At 37.8% G+C, this 17,591-nt stretch overlaps 2 protein-coding genes across 4 annotated transcripts in view; one reads left to right on the top strand and one right to left on the bottom strand.

Moving 5' to 3' along the window:
- Positions 1-8,580, top strand: part of dmtn (dematin actin binding protein) — a 19,012-nt gene extending 10,432 nt beyond the window's left edge. Inside the window, exons 6-16 of the mRNA XM_088071578.1 lie at positions 803-911; positions 2,005-2,049; positions 2,470-2,598; positions 2,684-2,781; positions 2,867-2,972; positions 3,066-3,121; positions 3,552-3,597; positions 3,825-3,832; positions 4,103-4,168; positions 5,015-5,095; positions 5,514-8,580. Of these exons, the coding sequence (XP_087927704.1) occupies positions 803-911; positions 2,005-2,049; positions 2,470-2,598; positions 2,684-2,781; positions 2,867-2,972; positions 3,066-3,121; positions 3,552-3,597; positions 3,825-3,832; positions 4,103-4,168; positions 5,015-5,095; positions 5,514-5,627 (858 nt within the window). The 3' untranslated portion in view covers positions 5,628-8,580. The remainder of the gene's footprint in view (positions 1-802; positions 912-2,004; positions 2,050-2,469; positions 2,599-2,683; positions 2,782-2,866; positions 2,973-3,065; positions 3,122-3,551; positions 3,598-3,824; positions 3,833-4,102; positions 4,169-5,014; positions 5,096-5,513) is intronic.
- Positions 8,581-9,137: 557 nt separating this feature from the next.
- Positions 9,138-17,591, bottom strand: part of ppp3ccb (protein phosphatase 3, catalytic subunit, gamma isozyme, b) — a 31,813-nt gene continuing 23,359 nt past the window's right edge. The window contains exons 12-14 of one of the 3 annotated variants that reach the window (XM_088071575.1): positions 15,604-15,701; positions 14,120-14,146; positions 9,138-12,405 (exon numbers count right to left, since the gene is read on the bottom strand). In XM_088071575.1, coding sequence (XP_087927701.1) covers positions 12,230-12,405; positions 14,120-14,146; positions 15,604-15,701 — 301 coding nt within the window. In that variant the 3' untranslated portion in view covers positions 9,138-12,229. Of the gene's footprint in view, positions 12,415-14,119; positions 14,147-15,603; positions 15,702-17,591 lie in introns of all 3 variants that reach the window. The other 2 variants (XM_088071574.1, XM_088071576.1) reach the window with 2 other exon arrangements.

Here is a 17,591-nt window from a genome sequence, read left to right as displayed (position 1 = left end):
TGTATAATTTTAACAAAGTTTTATCCTTATTGTAGTTTTGAAATTTCTAAGTCTACTCCAGTTTCATGGTCATATGTCACTAAAAGCCTGCAAGCAAGTGGACTAAATTAGTTCTATTTTATTAGATTAATAGAATTTGATTGAATTTTCTCTTCTGCTGCGGTGCAGCGATAAAGCTGCTAAATTGACTGCAGGCCAGAGGCTGAATAAACAATCTATTTTTAAAGGAAACACTTGAATTAGTGGTCAGTTCATTCCTGGTTAACAGTGTTTCACGCTGTAAATGAACCTTTGGTGACCCGAATAAAACTCTTCTGTGAGTCAGTAGCCGGTCAAAACTCAGACTTTTTGGACAAAACAAATGTTTGACTGATGTCTTCATATTCTTGTCCAGTTTTTGGATTTCAATTGCTGCTTTGTCTCCGTCTCAGAGCTAAAAATGTGACATTTAGAGCGTCTGGTTCGCCTGCGGCCGCTGAGGACAGAGAGCATCTGTGTTGAGATGGCTGCAGCCTCTTCAGGGCGGCGTGGAGTTTAGTTGTTTGTTATGGTGACAGTAATATTGTAGAAAATTTATAAAAGACAAATGCATCTGGTTTTTAAACTTTTTTTACAAGTGCAAAGCGAGGCAGCGTTTTTTGGGGGGGTTGCAGAATTTTACTTGCTGGCTATGAGCAGGTTGCACTGCTTCTCATTTGTGTGTGTTTTAATTTAGACTGACCGACCCCTCAAAGAGACAGCGAGTGTTAAAGGGTTAATCAGACTCAGTATTATTATTATTTTTATTATTTTACGTTTCCAGGTGAAGGCTCGCAGAGCAGAGAGCGAGAGCGGTTCTCCTGGAGGATCGATGCTGCAGCTGCAGGCTGGACGCAAAATCAGCGCCAGCCAGCAGCATTTCCACAGACCAGGTCTCACACACACACACACACACACACACACACACACATACATACATACATACATACATACATACATACACACAGACACAGACACACACACACACACACATACATACATACATACATACATACATACATACACACAGACACAGACACACACACACACACACACACACATACATACACACACACACACACACACAGACACACACACACACATACATACATACATACACACACACACACACACACACACACACACACACACACACACACACACACACACACACACACACACACACACACACACACACACACACACACACTTATGGAGACCCCTAACCGAATCAAAGCCTGAAACCCCAAAACACAATGTGAACGTCTGAATCATTTATACGAATCGAATCCTGATTGACAGACGGTGCATTTTAACCCGACGCTCTCTGAACCACACTGACAGCTCAGGACGATGTCCACCGACTTCCAAAACGACTTATATGACTAACCTCAAAATAACACAACTGTTGTGCTAACAGTCACATTTTTAAATACGTTATGTGACAAAACTGGAAAAAGATCCTGGTTTGTCATTAAAAAAGTGCTTTTGACACTAATGTAATGCAACATGCTGTGGCGTTCTTCGCTGTGTTGTTATAAAATTTTTAAAAAAGAAGTCAACATTGACTTGGGGACATGAAAACCGGTGTCCTGGGTGACAGTCCTGTGTTTGTTTGACCCGGTCACTCTATGGAGGTTTTTTTAATGTTTGTCAAACATTACGTGGACTTCGTCGCTTTTTATGCTACGCCATGTGCTCCTGTAATGATAAATGCAGCCACCTGAGGGCGCTGCATGACAATGAACATTAGTATGGATGTAATAAGATCCTTCCACAGTCCATCTGTTGTTTTTTGGGGTTTTTTTGTTTTTTGGGGGGGTTTAGACACAGCTGTTTCTATCAGGTCATCTAGTCTTCAAGAAAAAAGTTTAGGTCTGAAACTATCTGGCTATTTAGAAAATAAAATGAACAAGACTGTACTTTAGTATTGGCAGCCTTGGACTGCCATATACGGCAGCTGAATTTTGACTCTTTTTTTTTAAGATAACGGAACGAACATCTACAGGAAACCTCCCATCTACAAACAAGGTGAGCTCTTCTTCACGTGTTGTTATTTTGTCGTTTTCACGTCCGTACATGTTGTGTCTGTATTTTCTCTGCTTAGTGTTTTTCCTTTTTTTCTGTATTTTTATTTTTTAGGTTTGTGCGTATTGTTTCTGTATTTTCTCTTCTCTACATTCATCTGTTTTATCTTCACGTTGGTCCGTATTGTTCAGTCTTTTTCACACTCATCTGTGTTATTTCTCTTCTTTCCGTTTATTTTCAACTCGTCACGTTCGTTTGTGTTTTTTCTTTATTGTTTTTCTTCTTCTCATTCCTTCGTGTTGTTCTGTATTTTCTCCTCTTTACATTTTTCTGTGTTGTTTTGTGTATTTTTTCTTCTTCCTGTCGTCCATATTGTTTCTGTATTTTTTCTCGTCTTCACATCGTCTCTGTCTGTCTCTGCAGATACGAACAAACACGTTGAAGGCGTCATTCAGTCAGCGAAGTTTCCGGCGGCTCAGCCTCCAGATCCGAACCAGCCGTCCAAGATCGAGACCGAGTACTGGCCCTGCCCCCCCTCTCTGGCCGCCATGGGTAACGTCACACGCTGCTCACCTTAAACTTTAAATGCATTTTGGAGCTCTGTTTGGTTTCTAACTGTGAGGTTTGACTCCTGCAGAGATCGAGTGGAGGAAGAAGAAGGAGCTGCAGGAGGAGGACGAGTTTGAGGACCTGACGGACGAGGCGGAGACGGTGCGGGAGCAGGAGCTGGAAAAGGTTTGTGGGTGACAAAAGTGGGATTAAGGCGCTCAGAGGACGGAGCAGGAGGAACGACTGACGGCTGCTGTGTTTGTGAATCCAGATCAAGTCCAACCTGGGGCGCCTCATCCTGAAGGAGGAGAAGGAGAGAGCCGTGAACTATCGCAGGAAGACGCAGTCGCTGCCCGACAGAACGCACATGCACACCAGTGAGACGCCGCCGCCGCCGCCGCCGCCGCCGCCTTCAGGGTTCAGGGTCCGGGGTCGTGATGCAGATCTAAATTATCTTTGTGTGTCTGCAGGTTTGTCAGCGAGTGCCTCAAAGTCTCCGTCACACTCGGGCTCAGGCCTGACCAGAGTAAGTGCTCATGTGCAAAACTCACGAGTACCACAGAGTTTTAGGGAAAATTATTGTTTTTGAGACTGCAAGAATAAAGTCGTATTATTATCTGAAAAAACTCGGAATATTAAAAGGATAAAGTCGGAATTTTAAAAAAAGAGCCAGAGATCCTCCTCTGGCTCTTTTTTGATCAACAAGCTCTATTTTGATGCTGTTTTATGTCTCTGACACCTTATGGAGACTAAAAGGACAAAAACTATTCAGAGTCCGTCACTTTATTTTTACGTTCAGTTAGAAAATGTTTGGGGGGCCACCAGGGGCCCTATCAGGGGCCAGATTTGGCCCTCGGACCGTAAGTTGAGTATCACTGCTTTATGTGTCGTGAGCTCTTCTTTGTAATTTTGAATACGCTGAATATGAAAAGTAACGTGATGGTTGTGTGTTGCAGATGCAGTCTGCAGAGTTTTCCACAGATGGAGAAAAAGGACATTCAGGTACGAGTCCTCGTCGTTCGTTCAGACTCACGAAGTTACAAAATCACGTCACAGATACGGAAAAACACTTTGTGCAAAGAGCTTTTTACTTTTTATTTAAGAACTTTAAATTTAATCTCGTTTAGAAATCAGAAAATCATTTAAAGGACTTTAAAGCTCTCGGTGTGACACTGATGTGATCGTTGTTTTCTTCATGTCTCCGATTTCCCGCCGTTACGTCTCTGCAGCTGCTCAGGTGAGTCTGCTCACATGTTACATGTCTGTCGTCTGTTCACGTGTTCATGTGTGTCGTGTGTCTGTCGTCTGTTCACGTGTTGACTTGATTTAATTTAATTTAATTGAATTTAGTTACATTTTACTAAAGTATATACGTATAGTTTCATTTTTATTAGGGCCAAGTATTAATTACTATAGTCTGCCGTCTGCACGAACTCCTGCATGAACCTGACACACCTCAACAGAGTGTGTTAAAGGTGTGTGTGTGTGTGTGTGTGTGTGTGTGCAGAACGGAGAAGCTCGCAGGGAGAGGATGGACAGAGGAAACTCTCTGCCGAGTATCCTGGAGCAGAAGGTGAGAGCTGCTGATTGATTCAGATTCACATCACTGTGCGTGAATATATTGATATAATATGTATATTAATTTTTTAAAATTCTTTTCATCTATAATTTTTGGGGTCTGTCTTTCAGTTTTAACTTTAGTTTTTGTTTGTGTGTGTTTTGGGGGATTTATTTGTGTTTTGTTGTATTAGTATTTTTTAATTATTTATCTCCTCCTGGGACTTGTTTGCTATTTTCTTTTATTTACTTATTCTCTTTTTATTTTGTTTGATGCAATTTCATTTTATTATCTCTTAACTTTTTACAACTTTTTTAAAAAAATATACTTGGATTTTGTTGTTAATATTTTTATCAGTAGGAGTATTTTATTTATTTATCAGTTCATTTTTTATTTGTTGTCTTTTGTCTTCTGGGACTTGATTTTATTTTATTTTGTAGGTCCTGGAATTTTTTGGGAATTTATTCTTATTATTATTATCATTAATAATAATAATAATAATAATAATAAAAATATTATTATTATTATTATTATTATTATTATCATCATCATTTTAAGCTTTATCCCTTGGAACTTGATTTTGTTATTATTAATATTTTTGTTTTGTTTTAATTGATTACTATGTGTGAATAACTCTTTGGAGCTGACTGGATAGCAGTGTGTTAGAAAGTTTTTCAGTATTAAAATAAATTAAGCAAAAACCAAACATTAAAAAATGGCAATATGAAGAAAAATACTAGATTATATATTTTAATAATAATAATAATAATAATAATAATAATAATAATAATAATAATAATAATAATATGTAATAAAATGTCAGAGTTGAGGTGAGTTCATGATTATTTTTTTTCTGTTCAGATTTATCCGTATGAAGCTCTGATTGTGACCCACAGAGGGCGCTGCAAGCTGCCGCCAGGAGTCGACCGCACTCGACTGGAGGTCTGTTTTCTTACTCTGCATCAATAAGGACTCAGAGAAGATCCTCTGCCCGGACATTTAACATTAATGATAAAAAAAATATTTAAAAACTAATAAATAATAAATTTTCTAGATTAATTAGGGCTGGAAAACACCTTTTTAAAATAAATATGGTCTTATTACATTTTTTTAATGTATTTTTTTAGACTAAGGCTAAAAAACACCTTTTTTTTAAAAAAAAAATAGTGTTATTAAATTGTTTGAATGTGTTTTTTCTAGATTAATTAAAGCTGATAAACACCAAAGTTCCCCCTTTTTTTAAACATAAATATGGTGTAATTAAATTGTTTTAATGTATTTTTTTAGACGAATTAGGGCTGAAAACACCTTTTCAAAATAAAGATGGTGATATTAAATTGCTTTCTCCGCCTCCTCTCAGAGGCACCTCTCTCAGGAGCAGTTTGAGCAGATTTTCGGGATGCCGATGGCCGAGTTCGACCGCCTCTCTCTGTGGAGACGAAACGAGCTGAAGAAGAAAGCCTCACTTTTCTAACAGGAAGTGACCTGGTGACCCCAAATACTTGACCTGAACGTCAAATATCATCTTAACTAACCAATCACGTCCCTGGATGAGTGCGAGAGGTCAGAGGTGACTGAAGGCTGGCCCTGATTAACCCTTTATTACTCTGACTAACCTAAACTGATGCACTGACACTCAGACATGTTACCTGTGCTGCACTTATAACCGCCACCGCTTGAAAATCATCTTCATCATCTTCATCACACAGTTTGTTTCACAGAGCTGCGGAGGTCTGCGTCAGGACGTTACGGCGTCACGAAGCCGGGTCACTTTTAAGATCTCCATGGTAACAATCATGGTAAGAAATCATTCCTACAGGATCCTGACAGGGACAAAAGTCACGAATTTGTTTTTAAAAAAGTGACATTTTTAAATAGAAAAAACCAGAACAAACTGCCACGACAGACTGGATTATGTCGAGACTACAAAATATGCCGATTATAGCATATTAATTCTCTTAAAGATTTGATGTTTGATGTTGATATTTTCGTATGTTTTTGTGTCTAAGTGACAGATGGGAACAAAATATAATAACGGAGAGGATCCCTACAGAGATAAACGTTTTGTTAAAGGGTGAAATACTTTTTTGTTTAACCAGACAAAATCCCGAAATTGACATGCACGTATAATGTGCACACTGTCAGTGTATCGTGTTTTTGTCACTGACAGGCTCAAACTGTTTGGTGATTTCAGGAAACGGAAACTACACTGTAAAATGCACTCAAGTTATTTGTGAACTGAAAGTGTTTGTTTTGTCGCTGACGGGCTCAGATTGTTATTTAAGTGTCTGACAACATTATAGAAAGGATTCCTACAGAGATAGACCGTTTTGTTACCCTGTGCACCTTCAGTGAGTGTCCACTTAAACACTGAAAGTGTTTGTTTTTGACGGGCTCAGATTGTTTGGTGGTGGTGATTTCGGCTGTTTCCAGTTAAACAGAAAGGATCTTACTCTTCAAAAATGTTTATCTCTCTAGGATCCTTTCCATAATGTTGCCAAACGATCGGAGCCCGTCAATGACAAAAACATCTTTGAGTGGACATACACTGAAGGTGCACAGGGTAACAAACACCTCCGTACGAGTTATTTTTCTAATGTTGTCAGACACTTTAATAACAGTCGGAGCCTGACCGTGACAAAAAACGAACAATTTAATTGAATGTGCGATGACAATACGAAGGCTGCCGCCAGCTGCTGTGCTCTCTCTTAAGTTTAAAAATATGTTGTTCCCATCAGTGACACTAAAACAAGAAAAAAAAATAGAGTCCAGGTGGTAAAATATTGAAGTTACCCTTTAATTTTTAACTTAAAAAAAATACCACATCACAAGTAGTCATTTGTAGATTCCATCAAAAATGTAATATATATTTTAATATTTTTATTTTATCTTTAGTTTTTTTTTATATATTATTTATGTTATAATTATATAAATTTCAAACTAAAATAAATTGGGGAACATTATTTTTTACATTTTTGTAGCTTTTACTTGTGAATTTATTGTTAAATTTATGTTTTTAGTTTATTCTGGTCAGGTATCTTTGCTTAATTTAATCAGATACTCCACTCAGAGTTATTAGTTTATTATAATTAATAATGTTGCTCTGCACCTTTTTAAAACCAGCTTCGTGACACCAGTTTTCGGACCTCCTGACTCAGCGCTCTGACACGTCTCTGCTTTTTAACTTGAACGACAGCCGATAAATGTTGAGCTGCTGTCTCGTATTATAACAGATTGTATCTATTTATTGTTATTATTATTATTATTATTATTATTATGTGGAGCTTTTTTTTATTTATTTAAAGATTGTAACTTTTACAGTGAACTGTTTTACTTTGAAAATATTGTTTGTGCTGTACAGTTGATTATTAGTGTTTTTTTTATTATTATTAATTCTCACTTTAACTTGCCGCCAACATTTCCCCGCCACAACATACCTTCATTTTAAAGGAGCAGTCCGTACTAATCCACATAGTAGCGTCTTTGTTGGATCGTGTCTCGAGGTAGAAAACGTCTCTCTGCCGCCGTCCTTATGCTCATTGTCCGTCTTCATGCTTTTATTCTGGAAATGCCTCCACGCCATCCGGTCCTCATTGTTTCTGTTGTACGATGTAAAGGAGTCAAATAAATCTGAGGAGAAAAGACGCCGTTTCGTGTCTTTTTCTTGTCTCCTTTAACCCATCGCACCCTGGTGAGAAATCTGTGACCTTAATTGTTTTGTATGGAAGCCGAGAACGGACGTGCTTGCAATTATTTTTCATATCTTAAAACCTTAAGTTAATTATATTGTTAACTATGGAAGACAAGCTTTGTTATGTTGAGATCAAATAATCAACATCATTATAACACAAAAAGAATTCATTTTCTCATAAATCATCTTGTTTTCTTCAGAATCGATAAACATAAATTAATTATCACGAGATAAAAAAAATAATGTACTTGTTATCTTGACTTAATAGCACGAAATTACAAAATACAAAACACGGTTTTCGGCTTCCGTATTTCGTAAGTGCAACTCATTCCAAGTCATGTGACTCCAAAACCTTTAACCCATCGCACCCCGGTGACAAATCTGTGACATTTATCGTTTTATATGGAAGCCTAGAACTGCCGTACTTGCAATTACTATTAAAAAATGTTTTATCTCGAGATCACGTTAAATATATCGTTATGTTGATATGAGGTAATCGTTATCACAAGAGTTTTCTGTGAAAGTGATTTTTGAGTTTTCCATAATAATCGTGTGATCTCCAGAAAATAAATTATTAGTTTTTGCTAAATCAGCCTTTTGTTTTGAAAAAAAAAATAATAATAACGGGTATCGTGAGATCCTGAGATGACACAATAAATAACTCGTGATCTCGAGATAACAGAAATAAATCTTGAGATGAATAATTGCATAACAGTCGTTCTTGGCTTCCAAAGTTCTGTAAAATAAATTTCCAGTTTGCACAAATTACAACATTTGATCTTTGACCACCAAATTCTGATTTTTTTTCTTTTCTTTTTATTTATTTATTTATTTTTTAAAAATCCTGATTTGTTGTTTTCACTCACAGTTCATCCCTGTTTTGTTTTTTTTATTTTAATTTTTTAAAATCCTGATTTGTTGTTTTCACTCCTGCTCCTGATTTGTTACAACACAGCTTCACACCTCCGCGCTGTGGTGGTTTCACGCCTGTCGTGGCGACAGATTCGTGCTCAGACGCCCCCGCCGCTGCATCCTCATCCTCATCATTAACCTTTTGAGGGGAACTTGAGCGGCGGAGCCACTCCACGTGGAGCGAGCTGCAGGTAATAATGCGGAGGGCTCGTGTTGCTAAGGAACATACGGGCCTACACATAAAAGCGAGGCGCTGGCGATGTTTCAATGCCACTCGACAAAGCAACACCTCCCACGCCGGCCTTTGATTGGCAGCCGCGCGGCGAAGGCGAGCCGGCGTCCCTGAAAGCAGCACTGAACAGACACACAGGCAGCAGCAGCTACTTTTCTGTTTTTTATTTGAATGGAGTGAAACATCTACATAAATGAGAGGCCTCGCAATACATGTACTCGACAAAAAAGTTTTGTTTTTTAAATTTAGCCGTAAAGAAACGATTTGATTTCTGTACATTCTGTGAGATATGTTCAGAGACCCGAACACAAGTCAGAAATGAGGCCTCGCCCCCGAAGAAAGATCCCAGCGTACTTTCACCCGTCACCCGCCCCGAAAACACAAAGAAAAACAACAGTTAGATCAGCCAGGAGTCCCCGAGTCTCCGAGTCCCCGAGTCCCTGAGTCTCCGAGTCTCTGAGTCTCCGAGTCCCAGAGTCTCTGAGTCCCCGAGTCTCTGAGTCTCCGAGTCCCAGAGTCTCTGAGTCTCTGAGTCCCCGAGTCTCCGAGTCTCTGAGTCTCCAAGTCCCCGAGTCTCTGAGTCTCTGAGTCCCCGAGTCTCCGAGTCTCTGAGTCTCCAAGTCCCCGAGTCTCTGAGTCTCTGAGTCCCAGAGTCTCTGAGTCCCCGCTGCCCACAGCTCAGCTCAGCGCGTCTCTCGACTCGTTTCTAAAGATTTCAGCTTTATTCAAACTTCGGTCTCTTTTTTCTGTTTTTTTTACGTCTGATGGGTCAGAAACACGACGACGACTTTATCCACCAGATCTGAAGCCGAACGTCTTCAACGGGACACGAAACTTTTTTAAACTCTGTAAATCTGCACGACTTTTTCTCCTCAGTTTGGTGAATGAGCTGAAACGCATCAGCAGAAAAATCCACAGGAGAAATTCAAATTATCTTAGAAATTTTGACACTTTAATCTCCGAAAATTGTTTTTTTGTTTTGTTTTCAATTCCAATAACACAGAAAGTGTATGTTTCAAATTTAACATTTTTCCCCGTTAATTTAGGACACTAATTACAGAGAAACTTTTAGTTTTAGTCTTGTTAATTTACGACTTCAATCACAGAGAATATTGGAGGTTTTGCATATTAAATTGACTTTATCAGTGTTTTTCTGCAAATTCTCCTCTTTAATCTCAGAGAATATAAATATTCTTATAAAGTCACGACTCCAATAACAGTATATTCGATCTTTTCCTTGTAAATGTTTTAATATCAAAGAATATCAGTTTTTCTTTAAAAATTTATGACTTAAATCTCAGCAAATATCTTTTATTCAAAACATTTAATAATTAATTTTGCCATTTTGATTGAATTCAGTTTTTTTCTGTTTTAATCATGTTGACTTGTGTCGAATGTTTGATGTTTACACTCTTCGTGTGTGTGTGTGTGTGTGATTGTGTGTGTGTGTGTGATTGTGTGTGTGTGTGTGTGTGTGAGTGATTGTGATTGTGTGTGTGTGTGATTGTGATTGTGTGTGTGCGCGTGTGTGTGCGTGTATGTGTGATTGTGTGTGTGTGTGTGTGTGTGTGTAAACAGCTGACAGTTCGGGTGATTATTTAACATGTTGTTGTTGTTGTTGTTGTTGTTGTTGTTGTTGTTGTTGTTGTTGTTGTTGTTGTTGTTGTTGTTGTTGACGTTTGTTTCCGGCCCATCAGATTTGATCATTTTAACATTTTTGTTGTTGTTGAGTAAAATGTTACCAGAACTGAAAATCTGAACTCGCTTCGCTTCGCTGACCGACGATTTCTGGAGCTTTTGAAGCCGTCGTGTTAAAGGGAGTCTGCTCTCAGAGAATCGACTCCGGCGAGTTACGATTTATCGTCTTTTATGACCTTGAAGAGGAGCGTCCGAACTTTTCAGCCTGGACTTTATGTTTCAATATTTTTGTAACTCAGAGGAAAAAACATTGTTTTCGTAGTGAAGCGAGAGAGCTGCAGCGGTCAGACGTGTTCACGGCGTCACGGCGTCCTCTCAGAGTTATTCTGAGAGTCTGATTTCCATAATACTGACTAGACTTTTTTCTCGTGAATTTTCCATTTTAATCTCAGAGAACGTACTTTTTTCACGTTTATATACTTATTTCATCTTAGGAAAAAAAGAATTACCCTTAAATCTGAGATTTTTTCTGAGCTTAAAATATATTTTTGCCTTCATCCACATTTTTTTCTTGTAAATTTTCCACTTTAATCCCAGAAAATCTGTTTTGTCTTGTATATTTACAAATTTAATTTTAGAGAATATCATTTTTTTTTGGTAAATTAACAACTTTAATCAAAGTCAGAGATTTTTTTTTGTAAAAAAAAAAAAAAAAGACTTTTAAACAATGAACATTGGAGTTTTTTTCCATAAATTTACGACTTTAAGCCCAGAGATCATTTTTTTCCTCGTAAATTTACAAATTTAATTTTGGAGAAAATCTGTTTTCTTTTTCACGTAGATTTACGACTTAAATATCAGAGAATATCAGTGTTTTTTTTGTTTTTTTGACGGCTGCATCGCTCTCTCTCAATCCTGAACCAGTTTCAAAAAATGTTCCCATGAGTCACAAAAACATGGAAAAGTTTCCCTCAAAGCTCAGAGCCGAGTTATAATAAAGCGGAATAACCCTTTAAATCCGGCCCCGCCTCCCTCCCCTCGCTCGCGATAATTCAGCCTAAATCTATGTTGTAAAAAAAAAAAACAAACCATCACATTGAAAAGAGGGAACAATTAAAATATACAGATATCATATAAATGTCAATACTCGCTCGGCGGCGCTCAGTCACACGATCATTGGCATAAGAAAGGATGGATTCATCTGATTCTGGGGGTGTGTGTGTGTGTGTGTGTGTGTGTGTGTGTGTGTGTGTGTGTGGGCGGGCACGAACACGGCGTTTGAATGACTTCCTCCCTCGCCAAAATAAAACGCCGGCAGCGGAGCGAGGCGTGGCGGGGCGTGGCGTGCGTGGGTGGGTGGGGTCGGAGCGGGCGGCGGCGGCGGCGATGAGTCCACGTTCGCGTTGAGATTTTCGTCCCGTTCAGTCTCAAACTTTGATATTTAATAAGATGATAAAATAAATTAAGCGTGGTGAGAGTCGCTCGGACTGGACCGCCGTCCTCCTGCTCTGAGAGGAGGCGAGAGGAGGGGGAGGGGGGGGGAAAGAGGGAGAGGGAGGAGGAGGAGGAGGAGGAGGAGGAGGAGGGGGAGGAGGAGGAGGGTTTAGGCCTGCGCGTTGGTGCCGTTCTTGTCTGGCGGCCCGGTGCTGGCCGGCAGGTTGTTGAGGGAGGGCGCCGCCTCCTGCTGCTTGCTGTCACGGCGGGGGGGCATCCTCTCGTTGATGCGGTCGAGCCCTCGCGCCTCCTCGAAGCTCTGGATCTTGTGCTGCGGGTTGAAGCCTTGGATGGCTGCGAGGAGACAAACGGAGAACGTCAGAGAGCCGGAAACGCCGCCGAGACACAAAGCAACACGCTGCACGGGCAAAGCCACAAGAAATGGATCGCAGCCGCCGAGAGACTCGATTAACTCGCAGCCGCCGTCTGCCCGTCTCTACATTTGATTAAAAAAATAACATTGTTGTAACGATATTAACGTGCAAAAATTAAAGTTTTGCAGTTGAGTGAAATTCTTTTTTTCTTTTTTTCATGATTATATTCATCCACGTGGAAAAATTAAAAATTTTGCCTTTTCACCAGAAAAATATGGAGGATAAAAATGAAATGTATAACTAAATATGGAAATATATAAATAAATCAATACCCAAATAACTAATACATTTCGTACATAAATGAATACAGGATTATATAAATAAAAACCTAATAACTAAATAAATGTCAAAATAAACAAATGCAGGAATATATAAATAAATACCTAAAAAAAGTCATGATTGTTTAAATAAATAAATAAATAGCTAAATGTATAAATGAACACAGGAATATGGAAATTAATATGGAAATAGATGTTTAAATAAATAAATATGGAAATAAAATAAAATATTTTTTCTCTCCATACAATACTTCCCCAAACGTATGATAATTATCAAATTTAATTACGTGCAAAACGGACAGGAGCGTCGTTACTTTGGGCTGCGTTTCGCTCAGAATTACAGGCTTTCTTTTGTCATTTTTTGGTCATTTGTGCAGATTCAGCGGCTGCAGGACTCGACTGATCCTCTGTGAATTTGCCCGTCTGTGATTTTTACACACAGCTGTCACTGAAGTCAGCTGAACGCTGGCTCGACCAGCCGAGAAAACTTACTTCAAAACAGGACGAGGACAGCGTGAGGACAAAGAGACAGAGTTTCATTAAAGGGACATTTCACTGTTATTAGTCATATTATTAATATTATTCTGCATCAAACTCCAAAATAACAGGAAAAAACAGCAACATTTATTGCTGCAATGTCAAAAAAATTGTTAATAAATGACAAAGAAAGAAGTCAAACAGTCAGAGAGGAGTTTCTGTTATTTCATCTACCCTCATTAATGTAAAGGAGGTGGACAAAATAATAAAAACACCTGTTAATATAACGCAAAACAAACAAACAACAATCAACATTACATTAATATTATTTTCTACTTTGACTGAATTAATTTTTTAACCATCAGTCCTAATTTTAAATATCAAATATTTATTAATTTTCAGGATCTAAATGCTATAAATGCCAGGTTTCTGTCAAAATGACCTCATCAGGTGGAAAATAGTCAAAATGACAAATTCAGAGTCAAAAGCCCAGAATGACACCCAGAAATAATACAAGTCCTGTTTTTCTGCTCTGATGGCTGTGGGATCAAAAATGTCAGTTTGAATGGGTTTCAATGGAGCATTTTTGGACCTGAACAGTCTGAATGTAACTATTTAGTTTCCACAGTGTATTTTAGACTTATTGTAGGAGCTGAGCTGCAAATTCACTGATTACACTCAAATACACAATCTGGACTACATTTAGGACACATGCATCAACACACACACAGTTATCACAACAGGAAGGAGGAAAGAGACTCAAATGAGACAGTCACTAAAGGGTTAAATTAAAACATTTTAAGCACCAAGGATCATCAGACAGTTAAACACAGAGCGGAGACAGACAGACGGACAGAGATGGTTGCATACCTCGTGCCTCTTCTGCCTCTACGGTGGCTGTGTAAGCGTGAGTAGAAGTGCCATGCCCAAAACCAATGGAGAGAGAGTGGGAACGTTATATATCAATGCATTCAGTCAGTCACGTTATTATTATTATTATTATTATTATTATTATTATTATCATCATCATCATCACTGCAGTCAGTCAGGCCTGTTATCATCATACAAACCCCGCCCCCCCACACCCCACTACACACAATAATAATAATAACAACATGAAACAGTGATAAGCATCATAATAATCAGGTCTGTTAGAGGAGTAACATGTGCAGGAACACCACGCCGCCCTCTGACGACGCAGTGACACACACTCAGTCTGTGAGGATACAGATGTTTAGTGTGTGTGTACACAAACACACACACACAAAAACACATATATTTTGGCTGCAACTGATGATTATTGTTGCTGTGAATTAATCTGTCGATTATTTTCTCGATTACTTGATTAGTTTTTGTGGTCCATAAAATGTCAGAAAATTGTGAAAAATGTAAATCAGTGTTTCCAAAACCCTAAAAATGCAGTTTCGCCCAGAACAGAAGTTATTATGTTACTGTCAAAGAAGAGTACAGAAACTAGAAAATATTTACATTGAAAATTTATGTATATATAGTTTTCTTTTTTGCTTTTATACCCATGTTTGGTTTTGTCTGATTTTCTCTTTATTTGCATATAATTACAGATGTGAGTTTGTTTTCATATTTAAAATATTTTTTTTATTATGACATTTTTCTTAAATTTTTATTATATTATTATTATTTACATATGTATGCATACATTGACTATTTATCTTTTTAGATTTATTTAATTATTTATCTATTTATTTATATGTATGTATTCTTATTTATTTACTTAATTCTCATTTTATTGATCCATTCATTTAATATTTTGTCATCGGTTTGGTTTAATCTTGGTAATATGGTGTAAATGTTTTATTTGCATATATATTTATTTTCTACATGTTCATTTGCTTGTTTCTGTACACTTATGTGTATTTCTGATTCTAACTTTATGTTTTCAGACACAGATGTAAATATTTATGCTTCTTACATTTTCTCCTTTTAATCGGAGCCTCTTTTAATGAAAAAAATCTGCATTTAAATCATGAAACTGCAAATGAATTTCTTGTGTTGACGTCAGTAAAAACATAAATAACTGAACAGCGACTCGTTTTGTCTTCATGAGCCTCTCGTTGTTGTCGTGTGTTTAAAGGGCAGCACGGTGGAGATGTTTGAGTGCGGCGGCCCTTCAGCGGCGGAGAGGATCCCTCCTGACATTTTAACTCTGACGGTGTGTGTGTGTGTGTGTGTGTGTGTGTGTGTGTGTGTGTGTGTGTGTGTGTGTGTGTGTCGATGAGGGTTAGTCTCTCAGTGTGAGTGCAGGCACGGCGTTAGTGTTAGCTGCTGGACTCTCTGTTAGTGTTTTTGGTGGGATGCTCGGCTGCGTTTACACTCACCGCTTTGCAGAGTTCGCCGACCTCCGGACAAAACTCCCACCGGCAGCGTTCCTGTCGGGGTCAGGCCCTTCAGCTGTAACACGCTCTCATTCTCCTCTCTGTCGACACACACACAAAAACTCTGTCAGTGTCATCGATGATCCAAAAAGACAGGAAACTGATCACGATAGTTTTATTGATAAACAATCTACTTTTAAAGTAGAGAAGCTTCTGTTTCCATCTGAAGTTTATAATCGGTATTTTATGTGGTGTTCCACAAGGATCAACCCTTAGACCACTGCTTTTTCCCTCCGCAGCACGGATACTCAACTTGCTTTGCTAAAGGGGCCCTTTTGTCGCAGCGGCCTCAAATATGTTTCTAGGATTTCATTTATCTTTTTCTTTTTTTCAATGTAATTCTCTGCAATTTTTAAAGAAAACATGTTTTTTTTCCCCCATTTGTTTTTTGACCTGCAAACATGTTTCAAACAAAACTGTATTTTGTATGTATTTTACCAATGATTTTTAATGATAACATGGCTTCCAAATCATGTTTTCTTTGAACACTTTTACCATTTTTTTCTGTAAAAACATTTGGCCTGAATTGTGATGATTTTCTTTAAAAAACAAAAAACAAAAAAACAAAACTCTTTTGGCCTATCTCCTTACACATTTTTTGGCCAAAACATGTGCTCTTTAAAGGTTTTGGCCATTTCTGATGGTCCTTTAACACATCATGTGTTATTATACAGGTGAGTGAAACTGATTTCCATGACTTTTAAAAAACTTTTAGGGTAGATTTAGTTTTCTAAAAATTTTCCAGCACAGCACTGACTTCAAATGTCTAATCTCCAGAGCTCAGTGATTTGGCTCCTCAGTATTTTTCTGGGCTGTGATCCGGTGTTTTTTAAAAACTGGACAGGAGACGATTCAGATCTGATGAAGGTGTTTTTGGCTACTTTGGTCCTGTTGATGTGAGATCTGTCACAAACGCGTCCAAAAGAACTAACTGGAAACATTTTTAAAACTGTCAGGTTTTATGATAAGTTATTAAAGTTATGTGTGTGTCTGACTGAGTGTGTGTTTGGTTTTATATCTGCGAGCTGCAACTGAGCTGCCTTCAGGTGTGTGGGCGGCTTTTTGTATTTAATATACTCCTTTGTTACATGTTGCACTTTCGTATGAAGTACATCGCACTCTCGTATCAGTAAACAAAACTGCCTCACTGAGAACCAAATGTCCTCATCTGCTCACAGAGCGGCACTTTGATATTTCTAGACACACATTTAGATACAAATTTAACCTACTGTACAAATGAAACCACTAACTAACCCCATCTACTCAAATACTGCGCTTAACTCTTCGAGGCCTAAATAAATTACATTGATTCCTTTCAAAATAAAATGGGGAGAAGGCAACGAGCAACTAAACAAGACATTTTCTATGGTTAAAAAAGTCACAAAATTTACCAAAAAATATGCAAAAACAGCTGAAAATGAAAAATATATACAATTTTATTTCATATAGTAACACAATTTTAAATATTAAATCATATTTACAAATATAATTTTCAAGATATTTTGGATATTTTTTTATAATTATCCTCCCCTCCTAGTTATAACTCATTTTGAGCTTTTTTTTTGGTCACCTCTTACTAATTATGTTGCAGTTTGTAGGGCATTTTTCCCTATTTTTGACTTTTTTTTTTATTTAGTTTTTCTTTACTAATGTTGAGCTAATTTTCTTGTCTTCTTTTATTTATAATCATGCAGTTTGCGGGACATTGTTTTCTCTGTTTTTGATTTATTGCCAGGTTGGTCATTAGCTTTTCCCCCAAAAACAATTTGCTCAGATTTCAAATATTCAAACAGCTTGTGAAAGTCATCTGAATGCAGCACATCAAAACTGATGTCTGTCTAAAGGGTTAAGTACAAATTTGAGGCTCCTCTCCTTTTCTTTGAGTATTTCTGTTTCGTGATAATTTGTTATTTTACTTCACAACATTTCAG

This window comes from Plectropomus leopardus, chromosome 20, assembly GCF_026936395.1.
Source record: "Plectropomus leopardus strain MGB_pleo_1.0 chromosome 20, ASM2693639v1, whole genome shotgun sequence".
Lineage (NCBI taxonomy): Eukaryota > Metazoa > Chordata > Actinopteri > Perciformes > Serranidae > Plectropomus > Plectropomus leopardus.
This window is presented reverse-complemented; position numbering and strand designations above follow the sequence as displayed.